Raw genomic sequence first — 25,002 nt, 5'->3', positions numbered from 1 at the left:
TTCGGTAATAATATGCGAGTTCGGCCCATAAACGGATTGAATCCGAATTAGATATACTACTATTTGTATCTGAATTTAGTAAGCACAACAAACATCCAAATCTAATATTCCGGGAATATTGAAGGTATTTGAATTTGAATCTGAAACTTTCAAATATCTGATAATTATCGGATTCAATAAATTATCTGATTACTAATTGTCAATTGTCCTTTCTTTTCTTAAAAAATTGCAAATTATTGGTTTCTCAATTCGATTATTAGCCTTTAGAGAAACTTAATGTCTAATTTGATGAGTCCAGATCTCCCAGGCTTTATAACCACAAATTACAGTGCTTCCCAGATGGGGAGATGATCCGGACTCTAATATGAGTTGTTAACCAATTGGCTATATATAATTAATGGGGTTTAGGGTGTGGTAAACCTATTAATTTGGGTTAACCCATTTAGACTTTAGTGAGTGTGAAAATGTCAATTGGTGAGATACCATTTACTATATTAAGAAGAAAAAAAACATTTGCTCTTATCTAGATATTATCACAATCCGATTCCAAATCTAGTTGTTTATCCCAACGGATATAGATATTTTTCCATAAGAAAATTATGAATTTAGACAACCTTAAACAAATACAAACGTGAACTCAGAAATGAGTTTTGAACATCTATTTACAGCTCTATGTAAGTATGAAATTAATACCCTTAGTTCCCCAAATTAATTTTGTTCCAAAAATCCAAAAACAAATCTGAGTAAAGAACTTTGTCATCCCCATATAAGCAGTCAGCTGCAAACTAAATTTTGGTCTCCTGGGTATCAGATTTTAGTTTGGATAAGAAATTTGAAGATTCTATCCTTTCTACTCCAAGATGGTACTGAAGCTTGTGATATTTTGGCAACCGAACAAAAGATACGCTTACTTGAATACAAATCAAAATATGGATTCACCTACAAAATTTGCTCCTGTTGAAACTCATATCGATCAAGTAACTCAAAAACAGCAAACATAACTAATTTGAAGGAGAAAAACCTTAACAATGTAGTAAATACTTATTCCAAACTAGATAACTTTGGCATTCCTCTACAAATAAAGTGATAAAAATCACTCAACAAGTAGAAGTAGAATGAGATTGAAATGAGATCATCCAAAGTTTCCTCATAAACAGGGCCACATTTGCTAATTCAGTTAAATTTAGCAAGTTGATCAGGATGAAGAAAAGATCCAACTTTTATTTTCTCCTTTGGGTTTCACTTATGTTGATGGCTGAGTGTTTCAATGTTGGATTCTCACATCAATTTCCATGTTATCAATCAACCTAACTTTTCCAAACCAAGCCGCAACACAAAATACAACAGGGCTTTTGATTTCTTCAACTGCTTCCAGATTTTCCTGGTCTATAATCTGCATCCAAAGACAAGATCACAGAATATGATATGAGGATCAGCAACTTAGGATTGACATCCAGAAATAGTGTGATTCATTAACTGAAGGACTAGCGTAAACATTTACCGCATAAAGACTACTGGGGTCTTAATCAAAGGTGATACATTGAACATCTAAGAGTTTGCTTCATAGCCATTAAGAGGGGTTACTTGTTTTTACCACTACATGAATTCAAGTCCTAAATACAAATGGATAGAAACAGATCAATTGATACCTGTTCCAAATATAAAGCCTGAAATGAACAAATCCCCACACCAGTATTTACTCACCCCCTAAGGAAACAAATAACATAGAGGGGTTAGGGGGCCATGGGACCTATCTACAAAAATTGGTCACGGAAGAACACCAGAAGAAAGCAAGGGGGAGAGGCACCATACCCATGTTAAAGAAAGAGAAGGTAAGCACATAAGTCCAATGTATCATTCCCTGATTCAGAGAACCCTATACAACTTCCAAACCTAGAAAGACATGAAGAATCACAGTACTGCTTCCAGAGCTCCAGATGACATGCATTCATTGTGAGCTATGGGAACAGAAATTTTTTTGTGAACTTCCGATGAATTCATAAATCTCTAAGTTTGTTGCTGTTAAAAACTTAAGCAATCAAGATCAAAATTTGAATTTAGTGCCGATAAGTAAAACCTGTTTTTAAATTCAAATTCTCTTGACCATTGTAATTCTGAATATGCAGTCCACGTTACAATAGCTTGCAGCCTATCATCTTTACAAATGTTACTCTTCACATCAATTATGCATGTTTAAATGCTCTACTCAATATTTAACTTCCAATTAAATTTTCTGGCAAGTGAACCATAATGAATGACTTAAATTCTCATTGATATACCTCAGCATAATCAACTTTACCACCAGCTTCTTGTATTGCTTGAATGACTGAGTCCCGCAACTCTCTGCAAGAAACTAGCCCATTTTGTGCAGCTATTTTGGCTCTTGACAACGACTTGTTGATGGATAAGGCCTGCACAAAGAACAATGTGTATTAAAATTTTCTGTTTTATGAAGTTTACATGTTACGTGAAAGACAAAATGATAAAGGGGAAATAACAGGTGCAAGATTAAGAGTGGCATCAAATGAACCTTTGCCCTTTCTTCAGCCGAGAGATGCACGTTACGGGAACTCAATGCAAGACCATCATCATCACGCACTATTTCAGAACCGATCACGTTTATAGGAAAATCAAGGTCTCGAACCTGAAAGAAAGAAAATCAAACAAAGAAGAATCAATAATGGTAATCAGATCCTCACTTGTACAGTTAAACAAGAATCCCGATTTTTGCATGCACAAAAAATCAGAAATACAGAATTCTTGAACAGGAGTTTTCTTCTTTGTGTGAAATTTTACAAGATGCTGGTAAACTCAACTTATTCTTCTTGATCTAGCACATTTCTGACCCCAACCTTGACTCTCCTCTCTACCACCTCAACATAGACACATCTCTGATCTTGCCCCACTCCCAACTTTATCTCTTCAACCAGCCCCAACTGCTCCTGATTACCATGTCTCCTGTCCACTGAAGTACTACAAGGTCTAAATAAATACATTATAACTCCAGTTGATTTTCAGTCCATCCTCACCCCCACCACACAAAACCACAATTCTTTTGAGGCCCTCTCTCCTTTTCTGTGACAATGCTGACCCATTGTGGATCATCACCTCACCATCCTGACCCCTCCCCCCCTTGTCAGGCTACCTCATTCACCTATACTTAGGCAAGTGACCAGAGTTTTGCCACAACATCTGGGTGGTAGGCTATATGCCAGCTCCACGGCTCAGGATTTGAACCTGCTATTCCATCTCAGTAGTCTCAGGAGAAAATGGACATTTTGCAAGAGATCTGTGTCAGGTTGTGCTCCATATCTAAACGGAAAGCACCATTGGTCAAGTATCAAGGATCTCAATGTTATGAGGAACATTTCTATTTCTAATCTCTTTTTCAACTCTCTCATTTAGATTTAAAAAAAAAAAAACACCCTTAATCTTATTATATTAGATTACATATTTTCCTTGTGCTACATAGAGCTGTCTATAGCAAGACTGTCAACCAAAGGTTAACAGTCACAAATATGCTGTTTAAACTCCAAATAACTCTTGTAGAAAACACAAGTTCAGGTCTAGTAGGGTTCAGAAGTAGAAGGTACTGGCTGTTGAGCAATCTAGTGAATGGCATGGGCCAGAATCAGGATCGAGTTGGGTGGCTGATGGGGAGGGTCCATGCTTCAAAACCCAGCAACTTCTAAAGAAGGGTTGTGAAGTTACCAAGCTTTCAGTTGTACCAACAGAAAACAACTTGCAGGAACAGCAGTTGGGTCACTCAAATGGTGCAGCAGTTCTGATTATGGATGAAAGCAACAGCAGCTTCTGATGGTCTTTCACAGTGGTTGCAGCAGCTTCAATAACATAGCACAAGTAAGATTCCAATGCAGAGGAAAGGAAATAAGAGAAAAATAGAAGAAAGGGGGTGAGGATGGGATATCTCACCCCGGGTGTCTCTCCCACAGCTATTACTCCACAAAGAGTGGCAACATGGCCTGCAATTTCAGTTTCCTAGAAGGCCAATCTTCAATCCTACATCACTATAATCACGGAACTCTTCCAACTTATGTATGTACTGCCACTATATCTGTTGACCTATCTAGTCGACTCATTTATGTTTGGTCGAGTATAGTACTGGTTCCAAATTTCAGTTCTTGTGACCTAACTTGTTTATACTTACCACCTTCTCCCCCTTTATTCAACCCCTCTGCAGAGATAATTTTCCTGGCCTCTTTCAAATTAAACCATCTGAAAAAGAATTCCAAACTATAGACCAAGAAGGTATTCCTCAAGGTAGTGGTCCCTGTAAAAATCAAGGACTTCCAACCTTGTGCATTGTCCGCTCCATATCAATCACCCCTGATCAGTGGTGGTGGCATGGTGTGTAATGTTGTGGTGGTCTGCAGCTGGAAGAATCCTTAGATAGCATAGGACACTTTCCATTACCCAAAGGCTCTAGTCAGTTAATTGAAACTTACATCCATTCTGTCACTGACTGAATGTGATCCACAGCTGTATTGAGTGTCCAATTTTGCATTGTTTTCACCCTTATAGGAATTAAGATGTTAAAGGAATTCACCATTGGCAACCATGCTGAAGGGGAAACAAGCGAAAGAATAGAGGCAAACAATAAGTAGATCAAATTCATAATAGAATAGCAGTTAGTTAGAAAAAGTGATTCAACCAATAATAACTTACATAAGAACTGAAATAAGATCTCAAACAGCTTATCCAAACAATTAATAGACAAAAAAATAACTTACTTCCAACCCATTGTAGGACCAGAAAGCCTTGGACCAGCTTTGGTTTGGGCTTGGGTTTCCAAAGTTGGTCATCCTACTCTGACAAGTCAAGTGCACCATGCTTGTCTAACCAAACAAGTGCACCTACATCAGATCAACCTTGGAAACAAGAGGCTTTAATAATAGCACAACAAAGATGGAACACATAATGTGTAATTCTAATCACACTAAGATGGATAGTGGGAAGGCGTAAACTGAGGAGAGATATACAATAAGTGACTATTTTGGGATATAGAGTCAATCATAAAAAAATAAGGTGACATAGAGGACAATTTTTGTCAAAGAATTAAATTAGATGGATGAAGTGGGAAGTGCATCATGGGTGTTTTATGACTGGCTATTATGTACAGGGTAGAATGTTGGGCAGGTAAAAAACTATTATATTAAGAAGCTATATGAGGCAAAAATGAGGATGTTAAGATGAATGCATAGAAAAACTATGAAGTATAAAATATGGAAATGGACATATTAGAGAGAACTAGGCAGCTACCCTGATCTATGAAGAGCTTTGAGTTTAAAGTGGGATAAGAATCTTAGGGATGCCCCAATAAAGAAAAGCGACCTGATTCAAACTACAGGAACAAAAAGAGCTAGGAGCATGCCTAAAATGATCATATGAGAATTTGTGAGGAAGAACTTGCATAGTTTAGGACTCCTCCTGTTCTTCCCCAGCCCATCACAGAAACTCTATTGGGTTTATTAGCCTACCATCTCACCTCACCTTCCCCTTCATTCATTCCATCAATTCAACCATCCATCCGTTCCACCATCAAACCTTAAGTTTTTAGTTTCAGTCGACTTCTATATCTCTCAATCCCATCGTTGGAATCAAGCAGGATCTGCAGTAGTTCTTCACCAACATACAAGCTTCATCCGAACTTGATGAAATCGTGATTTTGGTGGCTGGTTTGTTTCAGACCCTAAGTCACTAAGTCCTGTCCTAGATTCTGATTTTCTGACATGCAGGTTAATTGGGCCTGTGTCATTCTTGAACATAGGTTTAAATTAGAAAACCTCAGTACAATTGAATGTATCACTGTCACATTATTCTTTAATCTATAAACCTCAGGAAAACTGGGATTGTTGAAATGAAGCATCAGAAGGCCAGAGTTCTTCTCTTTTTCCTTTTTTCTCCCCATAAAGGTGGTTTGCACTTAATATTATTCAAAACAATATACGTCATTAAAATAGTAAAATAAGAAAGCACTGCTTGCCCATATGATCAATTTAACATGAACAATGCCCTAATAAGTCACCACTTGGAGAACATGAATACTGTCCTCATTATCAGAGAATATAAAACATCTCAAGAGCTATCAGTAAAACTCAGGGTGGATTATAACATACTCTGCCTGCTAGCTGAGTAGCTTGAAAGATATTCTCTGAATAATCCTTAGCATTCACTACCAATAGCAAAGAGAAAAAGTGAACTTTTTTTTTTTTTTTTTTTTTAATTATTATCATTAGTTTCTAATTTTTGGGTAAACCAACCATAATCATCTAGAAGTTAAAATTTTCAGAATTCTCTGTTTCCCTTTCTTGGGGGACTTACCACACACATAAGAACATTTATCAAATCAAATCTATATATAAAAAACAAAACTTTGAAAAGCAATAATAAATAACTCCACTGCAAGCAGACTTACCATACGACGGATAATCCACCACTGCTGATAATCCTTCTTACCAAACACTGCGACATCGGGCTCCACTATGTTGAACAATTTAGCCACAATGGTGGCAACTCCCCTGAAGAAAACAGGTCTGCTCTTCCCACAAAGTCCCTTCTCCAACTTCTCAACTCTAATCCATGTCTCGTGTCCAGATTGGCCCCTTTCAGCGCAGGACATCACCGCTTCCTCTCTTCCTTCATCTTTCGCATTACCATTGTTAATATTAACGCAAGCAGCACCACCGCTTGTACCGTTGTCTACAGATACACTGCCAGTGTTTCTGTAATCATAGAGGTTTTGAGGGTGAAATACAACATCAACACCACCAGGCAAGGCCTTCAGCTTGTCGAGATCGCCTTGAAAATCTGATGGGTATGTGGAGAGATCTTCGGTTGGAGAGAACTGACCTGGGTTTACATAGATTGAGACCACAAGCAGTTCGGTATGTTTCCTAGCTTCTTCAATAAGCGAGATGTGGCCTTGGTGGAGGTAACCCATTGTCGGAACGAAACCGATGGTTCTGCCTTTGGCTTTCATGGACCTTGACCATTTCCTCATCAGTTCCTTCTCTGTAATGATCTCTGGGTCTCTTTTCTCCATTGAACTCCTCACTCTTTTTTTCTTTTTTTTTTTGCAGCTAGGTTGTTCGGTATCTATTTGAGATTGGCAAGTAAGAAGTTTTCGTTTATCAGAAATGGAAAGAAACAACGGATGCTTTTATCGATATCCGCCGCAGCTCCGCCACCAATTGCTGTTTCTGGCGCTTGTTTCCGGGGAAAAGAGAGGTAGATATACCATATATGAAGAAGGCAAGGTGGTGGCCGACAAGAGAGAGAAAGAGAGAGCAATGTAGGTCCCCTAGAATCCACCAGGAAAGGCGCCAACAACGAGATTAACAAAACGAATTTCCACCACATAACAATCAAAATTTGTACGACCGCTTTGCAAAAATGTCCCATCAATGTCTCTATCAAAGAAAAAAAAAGATGGGATTTGAATTTTCTCCGTCTCCTTCTTTTCGCCCAAATTCCAAATTTATATGTCGCAATCCATAGATTATGAACCATAATTTTGAGTGCAGCAGGTACTAGGTGAAGAGGATCTAGAATTTAAAAAAATGGCGAACACCATTGGGAAAGCTTGAAGGCTTACCATTCCAAATTAGATGTACTCTCCCAAAGGATGAGAATGAACTTTTATCGAGCTCCAACAAGGGGTAATGATATGAATTTGAAATTTTAAACCCCTTAAATATGAAAATAAAATTTAGAATTGCAAGTATAACTCTCATTTTTAATTGAGACTGTCAGATCAAAGTTCTTTTATGGGGCACAATCCTGATCCATTAGAAAAAAAAATCTGATTTAAAAGATCTAGGCAAGGTGCCCGGAAGCTGACCTGAGGAATCTCATATGAAAAAAAAATTTTAGCCCTACCTGTGAATTACTCCCTAATATTAATGTCACCCTTAAGTTATTTAATTTAGTTTAGTCTTAAGTTTAAAATATTTTTTATGTCTCATATTTTTCAAATTTTGTAAGAATTTATGATTAGAGAGGAAAAAATTGTAGGACACGAGAAAATGAATTAACGGAAATTTTTCCATCCTAGATTGTTATTATCTTTTCAAAATATTAACCATGATTTTCTAAAGACGGGTGTTTTTTATATATTCTTGTCTTATGAGGATTTGTTTGGTATCTAAATCTAAAGATTTCAAATCAATTGATTCATGGATTGAAGATTTTTTTTTTTTTTTTTTTTTTTTAATCCAAGGTTTATCCGGACCAGTTTTTATGCCTATTTGGTTGTACAACATCCCTAGATTCATGAAATTTAGGAATTTCACTTTTTTGTTGAATTAAGCTAGTATTGAGTATAGGCAAATTTACACCGAATAATTGGATGGAACTCTACGAACTTCAATAGAGTTGAAGCTACAAACAGTTAATTTTTTGAACTATGAATCCATAGATTTGAAATCTCATTTTATTTCAAATCTCTGGATTCATGTAATCAAAGAAGCCTTAAGTCTTTATGATGCCCTGAAAATTAGAATGAGAAAAAATAATAATAATAATAATAAATAAATAAAAAATAAAAAATCCAGACGCCAATGTGCCTAGAGGTGAAACAGGAAGCTCCAAGGCTCCAAGCGAAAAGCGTCCACACAAAAAGGAAAATTTGTTGGCACCTACGGACTAGTAATGTACTAGTACTATAGAAATATAGAATGCTCGCCAAAGCCTAAAGTTAGAACCGATAAGCTATGAAATTCAAATGTTCAATCAGTGCCATGGATAGTCTTCGCAGCTTGCCAGTGAAGCAACTATGCTTTGCATTCGTTCCATATGGTTATTTTTTCATGCGATGAGAGGTAAGGCGATTCTCCTATCTCCCCATTTGCCATGTTTTTCCTGTACAATATTGAGGGGGTTTTATAACAACAATTTTTATGAAAAGCTTCCAACTTTCATCTCTGGTTAAATCTTTCTGATATTTGCTGAAAGGGTCTTCTAATAGTTTCATGATTGTAATGGAGCTTTTTTCTCCATGGATTTGTGTTTCAAATACTAGGCGTGGTGTTCAGACTGACATTAAACCATATGTTCTAAACGATTATGGTTTCTGGCGGAGGAAACCTTTGGGAAGTTTGAAGGTTTACCATGTGGGTTTCTTTTGAAGTGGAGAAAAACAGGAAAAATCAAGTGGGTTCTTCTGGGACTGTGGTAGGTGATTCATACGAAGTGATGCGAATGAAAGAGAGAGCCAAAGATGGGCTGGGTCCTGATGAGGTAATTCAGATTCTGAAGTCTCTGTCTGACCCAATTCAGGCTTTGTCGTTTTTCAAATCAGTTGCCCGACTGCCTATTGAAATCCACAGCACTGAGTCATGCAATTATGTGCTTAGCTATTGAGTGCCCACGGAAAGTTGGGAGAGATGGCTATTGTATTTGGATGCAGAAGCAAATCATAAAGAAAATTTTGAAGACCCACTTGACTATTTTTGAAAGTCAATCTATAAAAGGAGAGATTCAGCACGCCCCAATTTGCGCTTGAACAGATGAGAAAAGCTGGTTTTGTTTTGAATGCCTTCTCATACAATGGTTTAATCCACTTACTTCTTCAATCTGGGTTTCTTAGGGAGGCTATGTTAGTTTACAGAAGAATGAATCTGAAAGGATTATTAAACCTAGTTTGAAGACTTTGCACTTTTGGCAACATCTGGGAAGAGGAAGGACACCAAAACTGTTATGAATTTGTTGGAAGAAATGGAAAGTATAGGTTTACGACCAAATATTTACACCTTCACAATATGCATTAGGATGCTTGGACATGCTGGCAAAATAAACGAAGCATGTGGGATTCTGAAGAGAATGTATGAGGAGGGATGTGGACCTGATGTCGTTACTTATGCAGTTATCATTGATGGCCTATGCAATGCTGGTAGACTTGATACTGCCAATAAATTGTTTTTAAAGATGAAATCTAGCAGTCATAAACCTGGTCGTGTAACTTATATTACCTTATTCATTCAGTGATTTCGGGGATTTGGACTCCCTGAGAGAATTTTGGCTGCAGATGGAAGCCGATGGTTATGCTGCTTATGTGATTGTTTTCACAATACTTGTGGATGCTTTATGCAAAGCATGTAGGGTTGAGAAGCGTTTTGGCACTCTGGGTTTCATGAGAAAGAAGGGTGTGAAACCAAATCTGTATACTTACAATACACTGATTTCTGGGCTGCTGAGAGTAAATAGGTTGGATGACGCACTAGAGCTGCTCAACTCTATGGATTCTAATGGTCCTGAGCTGATTGCTCTTACATACATCTTATTCATTGACTATTATGGCAAGTTAGGGGAGTCTAGCAAAGCTGTAGAGACCTTTGATAAGATGAATAGGGGAATTGTTCCCAATGTGGTTACTTGCAATGCTTCTTTGACAGCCTTGCAGAACATGGTAATATTGGCCATGCAAAGAATATTTTCCATGGACTTAAGAATAATGGCCTTACTCCAGATATGATAACCTACAATAGGATGATCAAGTGCTACTGTAAGGCAGGGAAAATAGATGAATCTGTAAAATTACTCTCTGAGATGATGGAAAATAGGTGTGATCCAGATGAGATTACATTCAATTCCTTAATTGATCCACTTTATGAGGACCATCAACTAGATGAGGCATGGAAAATGTTTCACAGAATGAAGAAGATGAAGCTTGTTCCTACAGTTGTGACCTACAATACATTGTTGGCTGGATTAGGAAAAGAGGGTAGAGTGCAAAAGGCCATAGAATTATTTGATAGTATGAAAAGGCATAGTGTTTCTCCAAACACAATAACATTCAACACACTTCTTGCCTTTGCAAGAGTGAAGAGGTCAATTGGGCCTTGGAAATGTTTTCTGGAATGACAAAAATGGAATGTTGGCCTGACATATTTACGTACAACACCATAATTCATGGTTTAGTTAAGGTGAACAGAGCTGATGATGTATTTCTGATCTTCCATCAGATGAGGAAACTGTTATATCCTGATTTTGTGACTTTGTGTGCTCTCCTTCGGCAGTGGTTAAAAGTGGGCAGGTTCAGGATGCTTTCAAGATTGCCGAGAAAATTTTCTATCAGGCTGGAGATGTAGCAAGAGAGGATTTATCGGCAAAATCTGCTGGAAGCCATTTCATGTGAAGCTGGAATAGAGCTGTCTATCATATTTGCTGAAAAATTGGTGTCTGCTGGAATTTGCAAGGATGATTCCATATTGATCCCTCTAGTCAACTGTTTGTGCAGGCTCAATAAAGTGTCTGATGCTAATAAATTATTTGATAAATTTACGAAATTGTATGGAATTACATCAATACTTGAAGTTTATATATTTTTTAATGGAAAGCCTCCTTGCATCCCAACTAACCGACATGGCTTGGGATCTATTTGAAGAGATGAAGAATGCTGCTTGGGCTCCTGATATTTTCACCTATAATTTGTTACTCGATTCTCTTGGGAAGTCAGGAAGGATTGATGAACTTTACAAACTGCAGGGGGAGATGCTTGCTAGGGGATGCCAACCAAACACTGTGACTCACTACATTGTCATATCCAGCCTTGTCAAGTCGAACATGTTAGATGAGGCTATAGACTTGTACTATGATCTTATTAGTGCAGACTTCTCTCCTAGTCCTTGTACATATGGCCCTCTTATAGATGGTCTGTCAAAGTCAGGAAGGGTAGAGGAAGCAAAGCAATTCTTTGAGGAGATGGGTTGAATATGGATGCAAACCTAACTGCTGTCTACAATATTCTAATTAATGGATTTGGGAAGGTGGGAGATGTGGAAACTGCATGTTTGCTGTTTGAAAGGATGCGCAAAGAAGGAATTAGACCAGATGTAAAGACCTATACAATTCTTGTTGATTGCCTTTGGATGCTGGGGAAGGATGCTGATGCTTTGCACTATTTTGAGGAACTGAAATTAACTGGCCTTGATCCTAATTTGGTTTCATATAGTCTGAGATTGATGGGCTTGGGAAACCACCGAGACTAGAAAAGGCTCTCTCTCTTTTCAGTGATGCAAAATCAAGGGATCAGCCCTGACCTTTATACCTACAATTCATTAATACTCAATTTAGGGAGGTTGGCATGGTAAAGGAAGCAAGAAAGATCTTTGAGAAGCTCCAACTGAAGGGCCTTGAACCCAATGTTATTACATATAATTCCCTAATTCCAGGGTATAGCACGTCAGGAAATCTTGACCATGCATATACTGTATATGAAAAGATGATGGTTGGGGGTTGCGCCCCCAAAGTCAAAGAAACAATTGCTCACCTTCCTAATCAGTTTCAACCTTTCTAGGTAATTATCTTCCACACTTTTTTTTCACTTCTCATTTATTCCGATGTTTGAAGCACCAAGAATTATTCCATATTCTTTCTGTCCTTATTGTGGCATCATAGAAGATCTGGCTTTCCTCAGCAGCCTGTAATATATCTCCAAGGTTGTAGCTTTTGAGTATTTTATCCATCACTTAGTGTTAGGTTGGATAGAAGTGAAGTAAATTTGAGATAGAAAAAAAATCAAACCTTTTCTTTTACAGAGGTAAAGTGCAAGGGAAAATGTTCCCATCAACCAAGAGTAATTGGGTGGAAATAAATTTAAAACATGAATCAGTTTCTTTACTTCGGCCATGTTAATCAATTTCATGAGTTATTTGGTGTAGGGGCAACGCCCAAATCTGTATTGGAGCTAATGAATGTGAATGACTTATGCTAGCTCATGTGAAGAGTCACCTGCAGGTAGGTGAGATTACTGGGAACAATGTCCATCGTTTGAAATTAGGAGGAAGACTGATATTATCATAGTTTATTTATTTATTATTATTTCTGGTAGTCCCATTATTATATTACAGTTATATATTCAATTTAATTTATGATTTTGGTAGTGGGAGTGGGGTTTGGTCTGTTTGGAAAGCAAAGGGTAAGGAAAAAGGGTATCAAGAGAGTAATCTTAGCATTATGGGCTTTGTATAATTCTTTTCTGTTTGTGTATGTCAGATGTATAGAACAGTGAAGAGCACTGACAAAGGAGCAGGTATTTGGATCTTCCCCCACCACCCCACTAACCTCTCTCGCTCTCTTTCTCTCATTTTTTCTCTTCAAGATTCACAATCTATAAAATGGTTGAAACTTGACAGAGTTTAATCCATGCAGATTTTTTCCTTCTAGGGTATCTGACAAGAAGAAGAAATGGTTATAAGAAGGCTGAGTTGTTGCAGGGCGAGGGCAGACAGAGATGGGCCTAACTAATCAGAGGTCAGCGGCGACTGAAGTACTGGAAGGTGGTTTTTCTCCAGAGAAAACTAGACCAAACCCTTCTGATGCTCTCCACACACCAGGACCACCACTGCCAACCCAACTGACACAACTTAACAAGGTTTGTGCTGTTACAGAGCTGCTCTATCATTACCTGATCTCTGTTGTCCTTTCTCTATTTTCTATTAAACTCAGTCACCTCTTTTCAATTTTCGTTTGGAATAAATGCAGGTTGGTAATGAATTCGGTTCTTCCCCCCCCCCCCCCCCCGGTTTTTCCCCCCCAAAAAAGTGGGCCCCCCCCCCAAAAAAAAAAAAAAAAAAAAAAAAAAAAAAAAACCCCCCCCCCCCCCCCCCCCCCCCCCCCCTTTTTTTTCTTTAATCCCCCCCCCCCCCCGTTGGTAATGGGTATGGAACAGCAGACCACCAGCACATCTCACACAATGAGGAGAAGCTGTGCTTAAGCTCTTTGGCTAACTCTTCACTTATACTGTCTACCCTAGAAGTCACCCTTGGTCCACAAAGTTGTTAAATGGACTGTGCTGAACCTTCAAATGAGACAACCCTCCCTAAGTGTTGAAATAGTAGTTTATATTATACAGATTACAGTTCTGGAAGTGATGAAGAAGGAAACAAAATCCCAGATAACTTATCTTCTTAGTCTACTGTTTCATGATTGCTTGGTTGATTCCATAGATGGTCTCCAAGTAGCTGAAAATTGCAGAAGCCCGAGAAGGAGAAGAAGATGATGAGAATAGAAGATGGAGGTTGGCCCATGTATCTGGTTTGAAATATGAGTGAGAGTAGTGGGTTTTTAAAATCAGACAAGACTTAGGTATGCTATAATGGTATAATCAAGTCTCTATGAGATTAGGGTTCCCTTTCATAAATTGTAAACATGCCATAGGGCAAAGCAAAGAAAAGAAAATTCAAGCACTAATACTACCGTAAGTGTGGTGGCCTTTGTTTATCTTTAGTTCTTTACATAGATATGGCTCTTCTCCTTGGAGATGTCTCTCAACGAGAGATAAGTTTAGCCACGTGTAAATATTATAATCCAAGGGCTCATTGGCTTTAATGCAATATTTGGATTAAAATATCAAGATGAATTTATCATTAAGGATATTAGGGGGAATTCTACAGTTATGATAATTGAATTTATCACTTACGCACACAGAGTAAAACATTATTTAGAAGATTTCTTTACCATCAGGAGAGGAATTCCAAAGGGAAAAAAAAAGAAAACACCCGGCTCTCTTTTATTACACTGACGAAAAATCAATTTGGAATTATTTCTACCAATTTGCCCTTCTATAATTTGTTCATACATGATCTTCATGTTTTATTTTCTCACTTTTTTTCTTGGGAAAATTACATGATTAGCTGCTTTTAGGTTTTCCTTTACAAAAATAGTCATTCAATGTTTCACTTTACAAAATTAACTAAAACTGAGTTTGCAATTACAAAACTAACAAAAATAGTGTTTTTTCACCTATTTAGACATTCGTACCATAAATTTGACCATATCGGCATAGGGGTGAAAATGTCCAAAGGGTATAAAAAAAGAATGACTTTATCTTTTCGGACAAAATAGTGATTTTCTCGCTCGATGTGATTAGTTTTAGGGTTAAAAAATATCCAAAGAGGTGAAAAATCAATAATTTGGCTATGTTGTAAGTGCAAACTCAATTTTGCCTAATTTTGTAAGTTAAACATTGAGTGGCTATTAATATTGAAATTAGTGTTATATAAATAAATTCGGGTAAAATCTGGTCAAATTATTTTGTGAAAAATGCAAAATTTCTGTTTTAGTTTCATAAGTGCTAAGTTCCCTCTAATTCACATTTAACTTTTTTTCTTAAAAAGTAACAGAAATATAAATAAAACACATACACAAATGGGCATGTGACATGGGTGAATTTGAAATCATTTTTCGGCAAAAAGAAATTGAAAAATTTTAGTTTGTTTGCGTCTTGGTATTTTCAACATATAGGTGCTTCTGTTTCTAGGTAGAACATTTTTTTTCCTGGGTAGAACACAGATGCATGTTGAATCTAAAACAAATCGAAACCATAATTTAAAAATTATATTTCTTTTTGCAATTTTCTAATTAAAAATCACGTAACTTGCTGCTTTTACCTTCGATCGTACAGGATTTCAAGAGTCGGCTATCACCGGATTTAAAAACCTTGAGAAACAAGGAATACCGGGAATGGTGTTTGAGTTGGTTTGGTGGTGTTGTTCTATGATTTTGGTGCGGTTTTGAATCGAAATGCAGAAGCGAGAGAGGGAGGAACGAAGAAAGAGATGCAAGGTCTCCAGCACCAGCAGCAGCAGTTGGCAGCCCTTCTTTCTGTTGTTCTCCCAAAGGACAAGTCCTCATCTTCCTCAACCTCGGAAGACGACGACGCCGCCCGTCTCGCCGCCCTGAACTCGCTCCACCGTGCTATCCTTTATCCACACAACTCCTTGCTCGTCGCTCACTCTGCCTCTTTTCTCTCCCAGGGCTTATCTCAGCTGCTTTCTGACAAGTAAGTAAATTTTCTTCCTTTCTGGTCATACCCATGTTCCTCTGATTGGAACGGGTCGTCACAATTTATGTACTTTTTCATTTAAACGAAGGGAATGACCTCTCTGATTCTTGGGTAATGCTGGATTCTTAAATTTGGGCTTGAATTCAGCACCCAGAGAACTAAAATCGACCTTTGAAATTCATTTTACTAAGACCATGCGCTCTCTGCACTTCCTTGACTATATCGAATCACTTTGAACCCGAAATCATGCGTTTAAAAATTGTTGGCTTTCGAAAGCTGCTAAGGTCCTACCATACTGAAGCCGAGAAATCAATTATGTAGAAGAAAATTGGAGGAAAAAAGAAGGGGGTTGGCCGAAGTTCAGTTGGTTTATATTTGAGATAGGGTTTATATAACTATTGACTATTTATCTCTCAGGTCCTACTCGGTGAGGCGGGGAGCTGCTATTGCCTATGGCGCCCTGTGTTCTGTAGTTTGTTCAAGTGTTCTAACTCCCAACGGGAGGCAAAACCAGGTTATAGCTGGTAGTTTAGTGGACAGGTTTATCAGTTGGGCTCTGCCACTGCTAAGGGATGTCAGGGTTGGAGATGGGATGGCTGAATTTGCACTGGAAGGTCTTCGGGAGTTTCTCAATACTGGAGAAGTTGCCGCAGTTGAGCGATATGTTCCACCAATTCTCAAAGCGTGCCAGGAACTTCTTGAGGATGAGAGAACCTCCTTGAACTTGCTCCATGGATTGCTTGGTTTTTTGACTTTGATATCGCTGAAGTTCTATAGGTGCTTCCAGAATAACTTTGTCGACATAATTGACCTGCTTCTTGGTTGGGCATTGGTGCCAGACCTTTTGGAGTCAGACAGGGGAATTATAATGGATAGTTTCTTGCAGTTTCAGAAGCATTGGTTGAGTAATATGCAATTCTCACTGGGACTGTTGTCGAAGTTTTTAGGTGATATGGATGTCTTACTCCAGGACGGAAGTCCTGGAACCCCACAACATTTTCGGAGATTACTTGCTCTGCTCTCTTGTTTTTCAACAGTCCTGCAGGCTACAGCTTCTGGGATGCTGGAAATGAATTTACTTGAGACAATCAGTGAACCCCTGTCTAGAATGATTCCTCAACTGTTGACTTGTCTTTCCATGATTGGCCGGAAATTTGGGTGGTCAAAATGGACTGGACCGTGCTGGAGATGCTTAACTTTATTGGCTGAAATTATGGGGGAAAGATTTTCCTCATTTTATTCGGTTGCTGTTGATATATTATTTGAAACCTTGAGGGAGGAAAATGCTGTCCAACGTGTAGGTTCTGGCAAGGTTACATCCATACAGGTTCATGGGGTGCTGAAAACAAACCTCCAGTTGCTTTCTTTACAGAAGCTTGGACTCCTGCCATCATCTGTTCTGAAAATACTACAGTTTGAATTTCCTATCTCGCAGCTGCGTTTGCATCCGAATCACCTTGTGACAGGAAGTTCTGCTGCCACATATCTTTTCTTGCTTCAGCATGACAGTCATGAAGTAGTGAAACAGGCAATGGTTTCTTTGCTTAAAGAGCTGGAGCTATTAAAGGGAATGGTCGGGTCAATTTGGGACTCAGGGGATGTGGTCAGTAGTGTAGTAGATTGTAAGCCTTGTTCAAAACTCGAGTTATTTTCATTAATTAAGTTTGATTTGAAAGTCTTGTTAAGCTCTGTAACGCTGGGTAGTGGTGGGACTCGTCTTTACCAGCCAGAAATTGCTGCTTCCTGCAATGAGAGGTCTGTAAAATTGACGTCGGATATCTTGGAGAAACTGAATCCATTTGACTTGCCTTTTGGAAGGTGCATTGAATTGCAAACCAGTGTTGTGAGGGCATTGAGCAAACTCAGTGAGATTGAATTCTTAAGCAATTGCACCATAAACAGAAGTTCTGTCAACACAGATCTTATTAATATCACAGTTGAAAAACTAGTGGATTGTGACCACTTCAAGAATGAGTACTCCATTGTTCTTAGTGATTACTTGAGGAAGTACAGTATGCTCCTTGTCAAAGTGCTTGATGTTTCGTCTCCTCTTTCTGTTAAGCTAGAAGGTTTAAGATGGATCCAAGGTTTTTGTGAGGCTGTTCTAACTTTGAGGGAGGATTTGATTTCCACCAAGTATTTTTATGCAGTGGGTGGATATGTTTTTGCTGGTGGTCATTTGATTATCACTATTTTGAATGCAGCTACTGATCAGGAGTTGAAGGTGAGATCTCAGGTTGCATCTGTATTGGAAAGTTTACTGCTAGCAAAACTTGTTTATCCTGGACATTTCTCCTCCATTACTGAAGTTGCCCTTGAAAAGCTTGGTGATCCTGATGTTAATGTTAAAACTGCTTTTGTTAGGGTACTTGCCCTCGTGTTACCTCTTACAATGTATGCATATGGAGTGGTCGACTATGAATTGGGTACTACGTGTAGAACTGGTATGCTTAGGTTGGGCAACAGATCATACTTACACTGGAAGCAATTGTCTGCACTCAAGCAGCTGCCAAGGCAATTTCACTCACAGCAGCTTGTTTCCATTTTAGGTTATATCTCACAGAGACGGAAGGTGCCTCTTTCCTCTTGGATCCAACGTCTTTTTTACAGCTGCCGTGTTACAAAAGACCTCATTTCCAATCAGCTTGAAAAGCCAGGAAATGTTGGCCTATGGATGGACATAAAACTAGATGGAGATATGCTGGATAAAATTTGCTCGGTAAATAATCTGGCTGCTGCATGGTGGACTGTTCATGAAGCAGCTAGATACTGTGTCTCTGTTCGTCTGCGAACCAACCTTGGTGGTCCCACCCAGACTTTTGCTGCCTTGGAGCGCATGCTTCTAGACACTGCACAAGTGCTGCAGCTAGAGACTGAGCAAAATGATGGCAACTTGAATGTTAGTTTTTCTGGTACTCACCTGTTACCCATGAGACTACTACTAGAATTTGTTGAGTCCCTGAAGAAAAGTATATATAATGCCTATGATGGTTCCATTGTTTTACCATGTGGTACTCGCCAGAGTTCATTGTTTTTTCGGGCCAACAAGAAGGTCTGTGAGGAGTGGTTTTCTCGCATCTGTGAACCGATGATGAATGTTGGGGTTGCACTGCATTGTCATGCTGCTACAGTTCATTATTCTGCGTTGCGCTTGCAAGACCTCAGAAATCTAGTGGCTGCAGCTTTCAAAGACAAGTCATGGAACCAGGTATCTGAGAATCACCGCAATCTGAGAAGCAGATTTGCAGGAGATGTTTTGAGAATCTTACAGCATGCGGCTTTGGCACTTTGCAGGAGTCATGAACCTGAAGCTTTGGTTGGCCTACAAAAATGGGTTTCTATGACATTCTCTTCGATATTGGTGGAGGAGAATCAGAGTTTGAGTAGCAGTGAAATGTTGGGACCTTTTTCATGGATCACAGGACTTGTGTATCAGGCACGGGGCCAATATGAAATGGCTGCTGCTCACTTTACTCATCTGCTCCAGACTGAGGAGACTTTGAGTTCAATGGGTTCTGATGGTGTACAGTTTGCCATTGCACGTGTGATTGAATGTTACAGTGCACTCACAGATTGGAAGTCTCTAGAATCATGGCTATTGGAACTGCAGGTTCTTCGTGCAAAAAATGCAGGGAAAAGTTACTCTGGTGCACTAACTACGACTGGCAATGAGATTAATGCAGTTCATGCGTTGGCTTGCTTTGATGAGGGAGATGCTCAGGCCTCGTGGGCATACCTTGATTTGACGCCTAAAAGCAGCAATGAGCTAACACTTGATCCTAAATTGGCATTACAGAGGAGCGAACAGATGCTTTTGCAGGCAATGCTTCTGTATAGAGAGGGAAAGGTAGAGAATGTGCAACAGGAGATAGAGAAGGCCAAGTCAATGTTGGAGGAAGCCTTGTCTGTTCTTCCGTATGATGGATTAACTGAAGCAGCAGCATATGGTACCCAATTGCACTGCATTTTTGCATTTGAAGAGGGCTACAAAGTTAAAAGCAGTGGAGATGAACCCAAGCTACATCAACTAATTTTAAGTTCCTTAACTCAACTCATGCAATTTCCCATTGATAGAGTTCATCAAGACTGTAATTTGTGGTTAAAAGTTTTCCGAATTTATCGCACAGTGATTCCAACCTCGCCAATTACCATGCAGTTGTGCCAGAAGTTGATGCATTTAGCTCGTAAACAAAGGAACTTAAGCATGGCATGTAATTTGAACAAATTTCTGAAGGATCAAGTCTTGAGTTGTCCTGAGGGGATGTATCGAGATTTTCTTGTTACAAATATACATTATGAGGGTATCCTGCGAATGTATGCTGAAGGCAAGCTTGAAGATGCCCTAATGGATCTTTGGTCATTTGTGCACCCTAATATGCTTTCTCAAACAGAAGTGTCTTCAAACGTTGTCAACACTCTCAAGGCCAAGGGATGCTTGAAACTCTCAAATTGGTTGAGGAGGAATTATTCCGACATGAATTTGGAAGATGTGATTCGCAAGATACACGCAGATATCAACATATCACGATTAGATGGCCCTCTTGGGGAATGTGGGCCCTCTATTAGCAGTGAAGATGTCGACTCCAACGTAAGTGTTGATCACATTCTTGAGGAAATAGTTGGTGCTGCGGTGAAATTGTCCACTCATCTTTGTCCCTACATGGGTAAGGCATGGCTGTCTTATGCGTCTTGGTGTTATAGTCAAGCCAGAAATTCCCTCTCTGCCCCACATAGTATCTTTCTTCAGTCTTTCTCCTCCTCTCCCATTCTAGTTCCTGAGGTTCAGCTTGACAGGTTCAAATTAACGAAAGAGGAGGCACTAAGAGTTGAAAATATTATCTTAGATCTCTTTCAGAAAATATCTGGTGGAGAACAGATTCTTTGGTCTGGTTCTCATGAAAATTTGAAGAATGAGAACACTGTCGAAGCTTTAGCATGCCAAGCAATAAATATAATTGAAGCTGCAGCTGGTGCACCAGGAATGGAAGACTCGGGGGGTGAGTGCCTCTCTGCTGCTGTGACTTCCCAGTTGCAGTTGTTATTTCTAAATATTGATGCTAACTTACAGAAAGCAGACATTTTGTCTTCAATTAATGAATTGGTTGATGTTTGGAGGACCTTAAGGCAGAGACGGGTTTCACTATTCGGTCATGCTGCTCATGGCTTTATGCAATACCTTTCACGATCATCTTCCAAGCTTTGGGAAGGTCATTTGGCTGGCTCTGATCTTGACCCCATGAAGCGAAGGACTGAAAGCTACACTCTGAGAGCTACTCTGTATGTCCTACAGATTCTTCTCAATTATGGGGTAGAGTTAAGAGATATTCTTGAACCTGGTCTCTCAACAGTTCCTTTGTTGCCGTGGCAGGTAGGGTATTGTCTAGTTGTAACATTTTGTTCAAGTAATCTAACTAGCAAGTAGCAAGAGATTCTAATAGCTGGGTTGTTACTTATGTGTTTATACTTTATAGGATGTAACACCTCAGCTGTTTGCACGGTTAAGTTCTCATCCTGAGCCAGTAGTTCGAAAGCAACTGGAAGGATTGCTGATGACGCTTGCAAAGCTAACTCCTTGGTCCGTAGTGTACCCTACATTAGTTGATATAAATGCTTACGAAGGGGAACCTTCTGAGGAACTTCAGCACATACTTGGGTGTTTGGTAACCTTCTTTCACTAATTTATTTGGCTTGAGGGATGTGCATCGAATTTATTTTAGCGTCTTGCCTTGTCTTTTCTCTCTGTCTGTTTTGTCATAGAAAGTGTTCCTTTGATCATTGGGGAATTGCACTTCCCTGTGTGTAAATTTAATGTCTAGGAATACTTTCCCTGTGTGTAAATTTAATGTCTAGGAATACTCTAAGTTAGAATCTTCCTATCCTTAGTGGAGAATTTTAGCATCTCTATGATCTCATGCATTTCTTAGTTATATACAAGTAGCTCTAGATCCTTCTTGCTCCTGGGCGCTTCTTTAGATATCTCTTAAGACTCCCTGACAAAGATCTTGGTGATTTCATGTATTTTCTTCCTTTCAAAACTTGGTGGTGGATTTCGATGGCCATATGACCAAGATAGGTCCTGGATCTTGATGTTCACTGTAGTTAGGCTGTCTGAACACAATGGAAACATTATTTTTACAATTTCAAGCCTTAAATGGTATTGGACCCTAGGTTGTTAGTTTACAGCGCTAATGAGCTCTACCCTAGGCTGTTCCAACACGATATCTAGAATAGAACAGAAGTAAAGTAGAGGCGTAAAACAACTCAGTTAAGCATTAGGAATTCCCCGGGGAAGGGGGGCAGTGGGAAGAAAAACTAACATGGCTGTGATTTGTAAACAATAGAGTTCATTGAAGAAGAGCAAAGCCTGGCAGCAGTGAACATTAAGCTTTAAGCATTCTATTCCAATTATAAAATACATATTTTTTTGTGTCAAGTCCCACCATTTGAGAATGTGATGTGAACATGGCTGACACTCCTATAGTTGGGCCCAGAACCCAGACCCAAAAGGCCCAATCAAATGCTGGACGAATACCCCAGGGGTGTTGTTGTCATTTTCCAGCCCTCTTGGGGCTCAAGAAGGGTCTGGATGGAACCCCTCGATCCAAAGGTCATGGATCTATCTTTATTATTTTATTTGAGATAGTATTTTGCAAATTATTTGAGAATCCTTGTGTAGTTGAGATTCCCATTTAGGTTGGGATCCCCCAACTTAGTCCACTTTAGTCTCCTAATTGTTAGGACTCCGTATCTACTCTTAGAATTTGGATTGGAGTCCTCTAGTTAGTTATTGAGTTTTATGGGGGGTCAAAAGACTTGGTCAAAATTAGAGAGTCCCAATTAGAATCTATTCTAAATTAGGATTCCTTTTGGGTAATTAGGTTTTATTTTCCAAAATAGCTTCTTTTATTTGTGGTTCCTATTTATTGAGTTGTAAAATGGATCCTAGTCTATTAGGGAATTCTCTAGTTGAGTCAAGTTAGGTTTCTTTATTAGAGTCCAAGTCTTTTCCCTCCTCTTGTAAGGCTATAACTAGCCCACCCTACTTAGTTGTAAGATATGTTCAATTTGATGAATAAAATTATGAGTTTGGAGGCAAGTAAGGTCATGGTCTTGTGGGTTGCTATTACTTTTGAATTATGATGCTTGATTGCATTAAATGAAACACCTACTCAATTAGTGTTTGCCTCCTTTTGGTGCATGCTAGCATTCTAAAATGTCTATTGTTATGTGCAGAGTAATCTCTACCCAAAATTAATTCAAGATGTTCAACTTGTGATACATGAGCTAGGGAATGTAACTGTCCTATGGGAGGAGCTATGGCTCAGCACGCTTCAAGATCTTCACACAGGCAGGTTTTTCTAACTACTATTTTACAGTCTGTTTGTTCTGCCACTATATATGAGGACCCCTTGGAAATATCTTTCCCAACGGGATTTGTTTCTCATGAAGTGGTTGTTGCCAGTACTGTAAGTGCTCTGGATGTCATGAAAAGTGAGCTCTCTGGTATTGGCAACAATCTATCCAACCAACCACTGATGCCTGTGAAAATTAACCATTATTAAACAGTGCCTAGAAGTTGTCAAAGGGGTTCCTGACAGATCCCAATTCCCTTAAAACTGTGGCTGCACGCAATGGGTAACACCTGACACTGAATAAGTCCAATCCTGTGCTGGCCAATAAGAAAATCAGAACAAGTGTTGGCTAGAGCGGACGGAACTTTACACACTTCAAGTCATGCTTCCTTCTCAGCTTGTCTCATGCTTTTGTAAAAACAACACGGGCTCCTGGAAAGAGAGCCCTCTCTTCAATGAACCCAATCCTTGTGGTTTCCATTTCCATATATTAACGTCTTTTCACTGACTTCACACCCTTCCTGTTCCAATGTGGGTTTAAAGTTCTCATACTAAAATGCTTTGCTGAAAAGCAACTACCTGATGGATCTTAGGTTTGAATCTTGTTGGAGGTATACAACCAAAGTACTTATGAGGTATTTTGGAACTTCAAATGTATGAAATGAAATATTCAACATACCGCCTTATGAAGTTTATTTGATTTGTTTGATTGTAAGATTACCTGTTTGTGTTTCCAACGAGGGGGCAATGAGGGGTTGATGGAGGATCGTAATGGTAAGCTGGGTGCCAGAGATGAGAAGGATGAAGGGGAGTTGATGTAAACCCAGTTTTACGGTTAGGATTTTTAATGGAATTTCCCTAAAACTAAGGGCTGCCCTGGAATTTCAGCAAAGAGGAAGGTTATTCTAGAATGTTTAGGGTGTTCTATAGCTCTAAAAACCCTGCTGGAATGCTAACTGGGATTTGAATTTTAACAAAATCTGAAAACCAGGTTTTTTTTTTTTTTTTGGGGGGGGGGGGGTTGGGTTAGTGGGGGAGGAGGGGCTGTGTGCTCCCTTGTGTTTCAGGCCTTGTTTTAATGGTGCGGAATGTAGGGGATGGTCTGAATTGAAGTAGGTTTCAGAAGTTTGAACATAATTTGCAGAAAATTCAGAGGAAGAAGATGAAGTGCAGGGAAAATTTTAAACCTAGGGAAACAAGGCTTACTTGGGGAAATAACAGTAGGACGGACACCTAAGGGATGGTGCAATCTTAAGGGAAGAAGAAAAGAAGGTTAGGGGGCTGGGGATAGGGAGTTGCGGGGATTGAGGTTCTAGGGCTGCTGTGAGGAAGAAGAAGGGGTAGGAAGACCTGTGGGTACAAGGGGGAGTGGGGAAGGGTCTTGGGGTAGGGGCTAAAGCATGCTGCTGGGGGAATGGGGGGTGCTGCTGTTTGTGGAAGCAAGGAGGAGGGTTCAGAGGTGCTCAGGACAGGGGAGGGGGTAGGAATGAAGGGGCAGGGGTAGGGGATGCCTGCATGGACAGGGAAGAAGGAGAATGGGGATGGTATGCTTACTTACTTGGTAAGAGCTGCTGTGGAAGGCTAATGGCTGCTGGAAATTGAAATTGATTGCTGATTATAGATGAAGAACTCTTCAAAAATCTGCATGACCCTCCCAAAGAGAACCACAATCCTGTGTCTCAGAGTAATCTTAATTTTATTCAATCCAACTTGAGATTACAAAGAAACAGTAGGCTTATGTATAGCCTACTGAAGTCTAAAAAACTCTTAACACAATGTGGGATTCCTTAAGAAACAAGGATCCCACCACATAATGTGGACTCTTGAATTGGAATCTAAACAATT

General features: G+C 39.3%; 2 protein-coding genes and 1 pseudogene across 2 annotated transcripts in view; 2 read left to right on the top strand and 1 right to left on the bottom strand.

Annotated features, from left to right (window-relative positions):
- Nucleotides 1–813: 813 nt before the first annotated feature.
- LOC149017868 (pantoate--beta-alanine ligase-like) lies at nt 814–7,331 on the bottom strand. Its single transcript, XM_089154239.1, has 4 exons — nt 6,437–7,331; nt 2,531–2,644; nt 2,280–2,411; nt 814–1,393 (listed from the first exon to the last, which is right to left on the bottom strand). Exons 1-4 carry the CDS (start codon nt 7,061–7,063, stop codon nt 1,265–1,267), a joined length of 1,002 nt encoding a protein of 333 aa, XP_089010365.1. The 5' UTR covers nt 7,064–7,331; the 3' UTR covers nt 814–1,264.
- A 1,659-nt stretch (nt 7,332–8,990) lies between these two features.
- LOC149017867 (uncharacterized) lies at nt 8,991–12,421 on the top strand (annotated as a pseudogene).
- Nucleotides 12,422–15,298: 2,877 nt separating this feature from the next.
- Nucleotides 15,299–25,002, top strand: part of LOC149017866 (uncharacterized) — a 34,553-nt gene continuing 24,849 nt past the window's right edge. The window contains exons 1-4 of the mRNA XM_089152200.1: nt 15,299–15,802; nt 16,223–21,173; nt 21,277–21,465; nt 23,039–23,153. Of these exons, the coding sequence (XP_089008326.1) occupies nt 15,579–15,802; nt 16,223–21,173; nt 21,277–21,465; nt 23,039–23,153 (5,479 nt within the window). The 5' untranslated portion in view covers nt 15,299–15,578. The remainder of the gene's footprint in view (nt 15,803–16,222; nt 21,174–21,276; nt 21,466–23,038; nt 23,154–25,002) is intronic.

This window comes from Hakea prostrata, chromosome 4 (genome assembly GCF_041222555.1).
Source record: "Hakea prostrata isolate BN-2017 chromosome 4, UWA_Hpros_2, whole genome shotgun sequence".
In the NCBI taxonomy this organism is placed as follows: Eukaryota; Viridiplantae; Streptophyta; class Magnoliopsida; order Proteales; family Proteaceae; genus Hakea; species Hakea prostrata.
The sequence above is the reverse complement of the archived record's forward strand: the minus strand, read 5'-3'. Positions and strand labels throughout refer to the sequence as shown.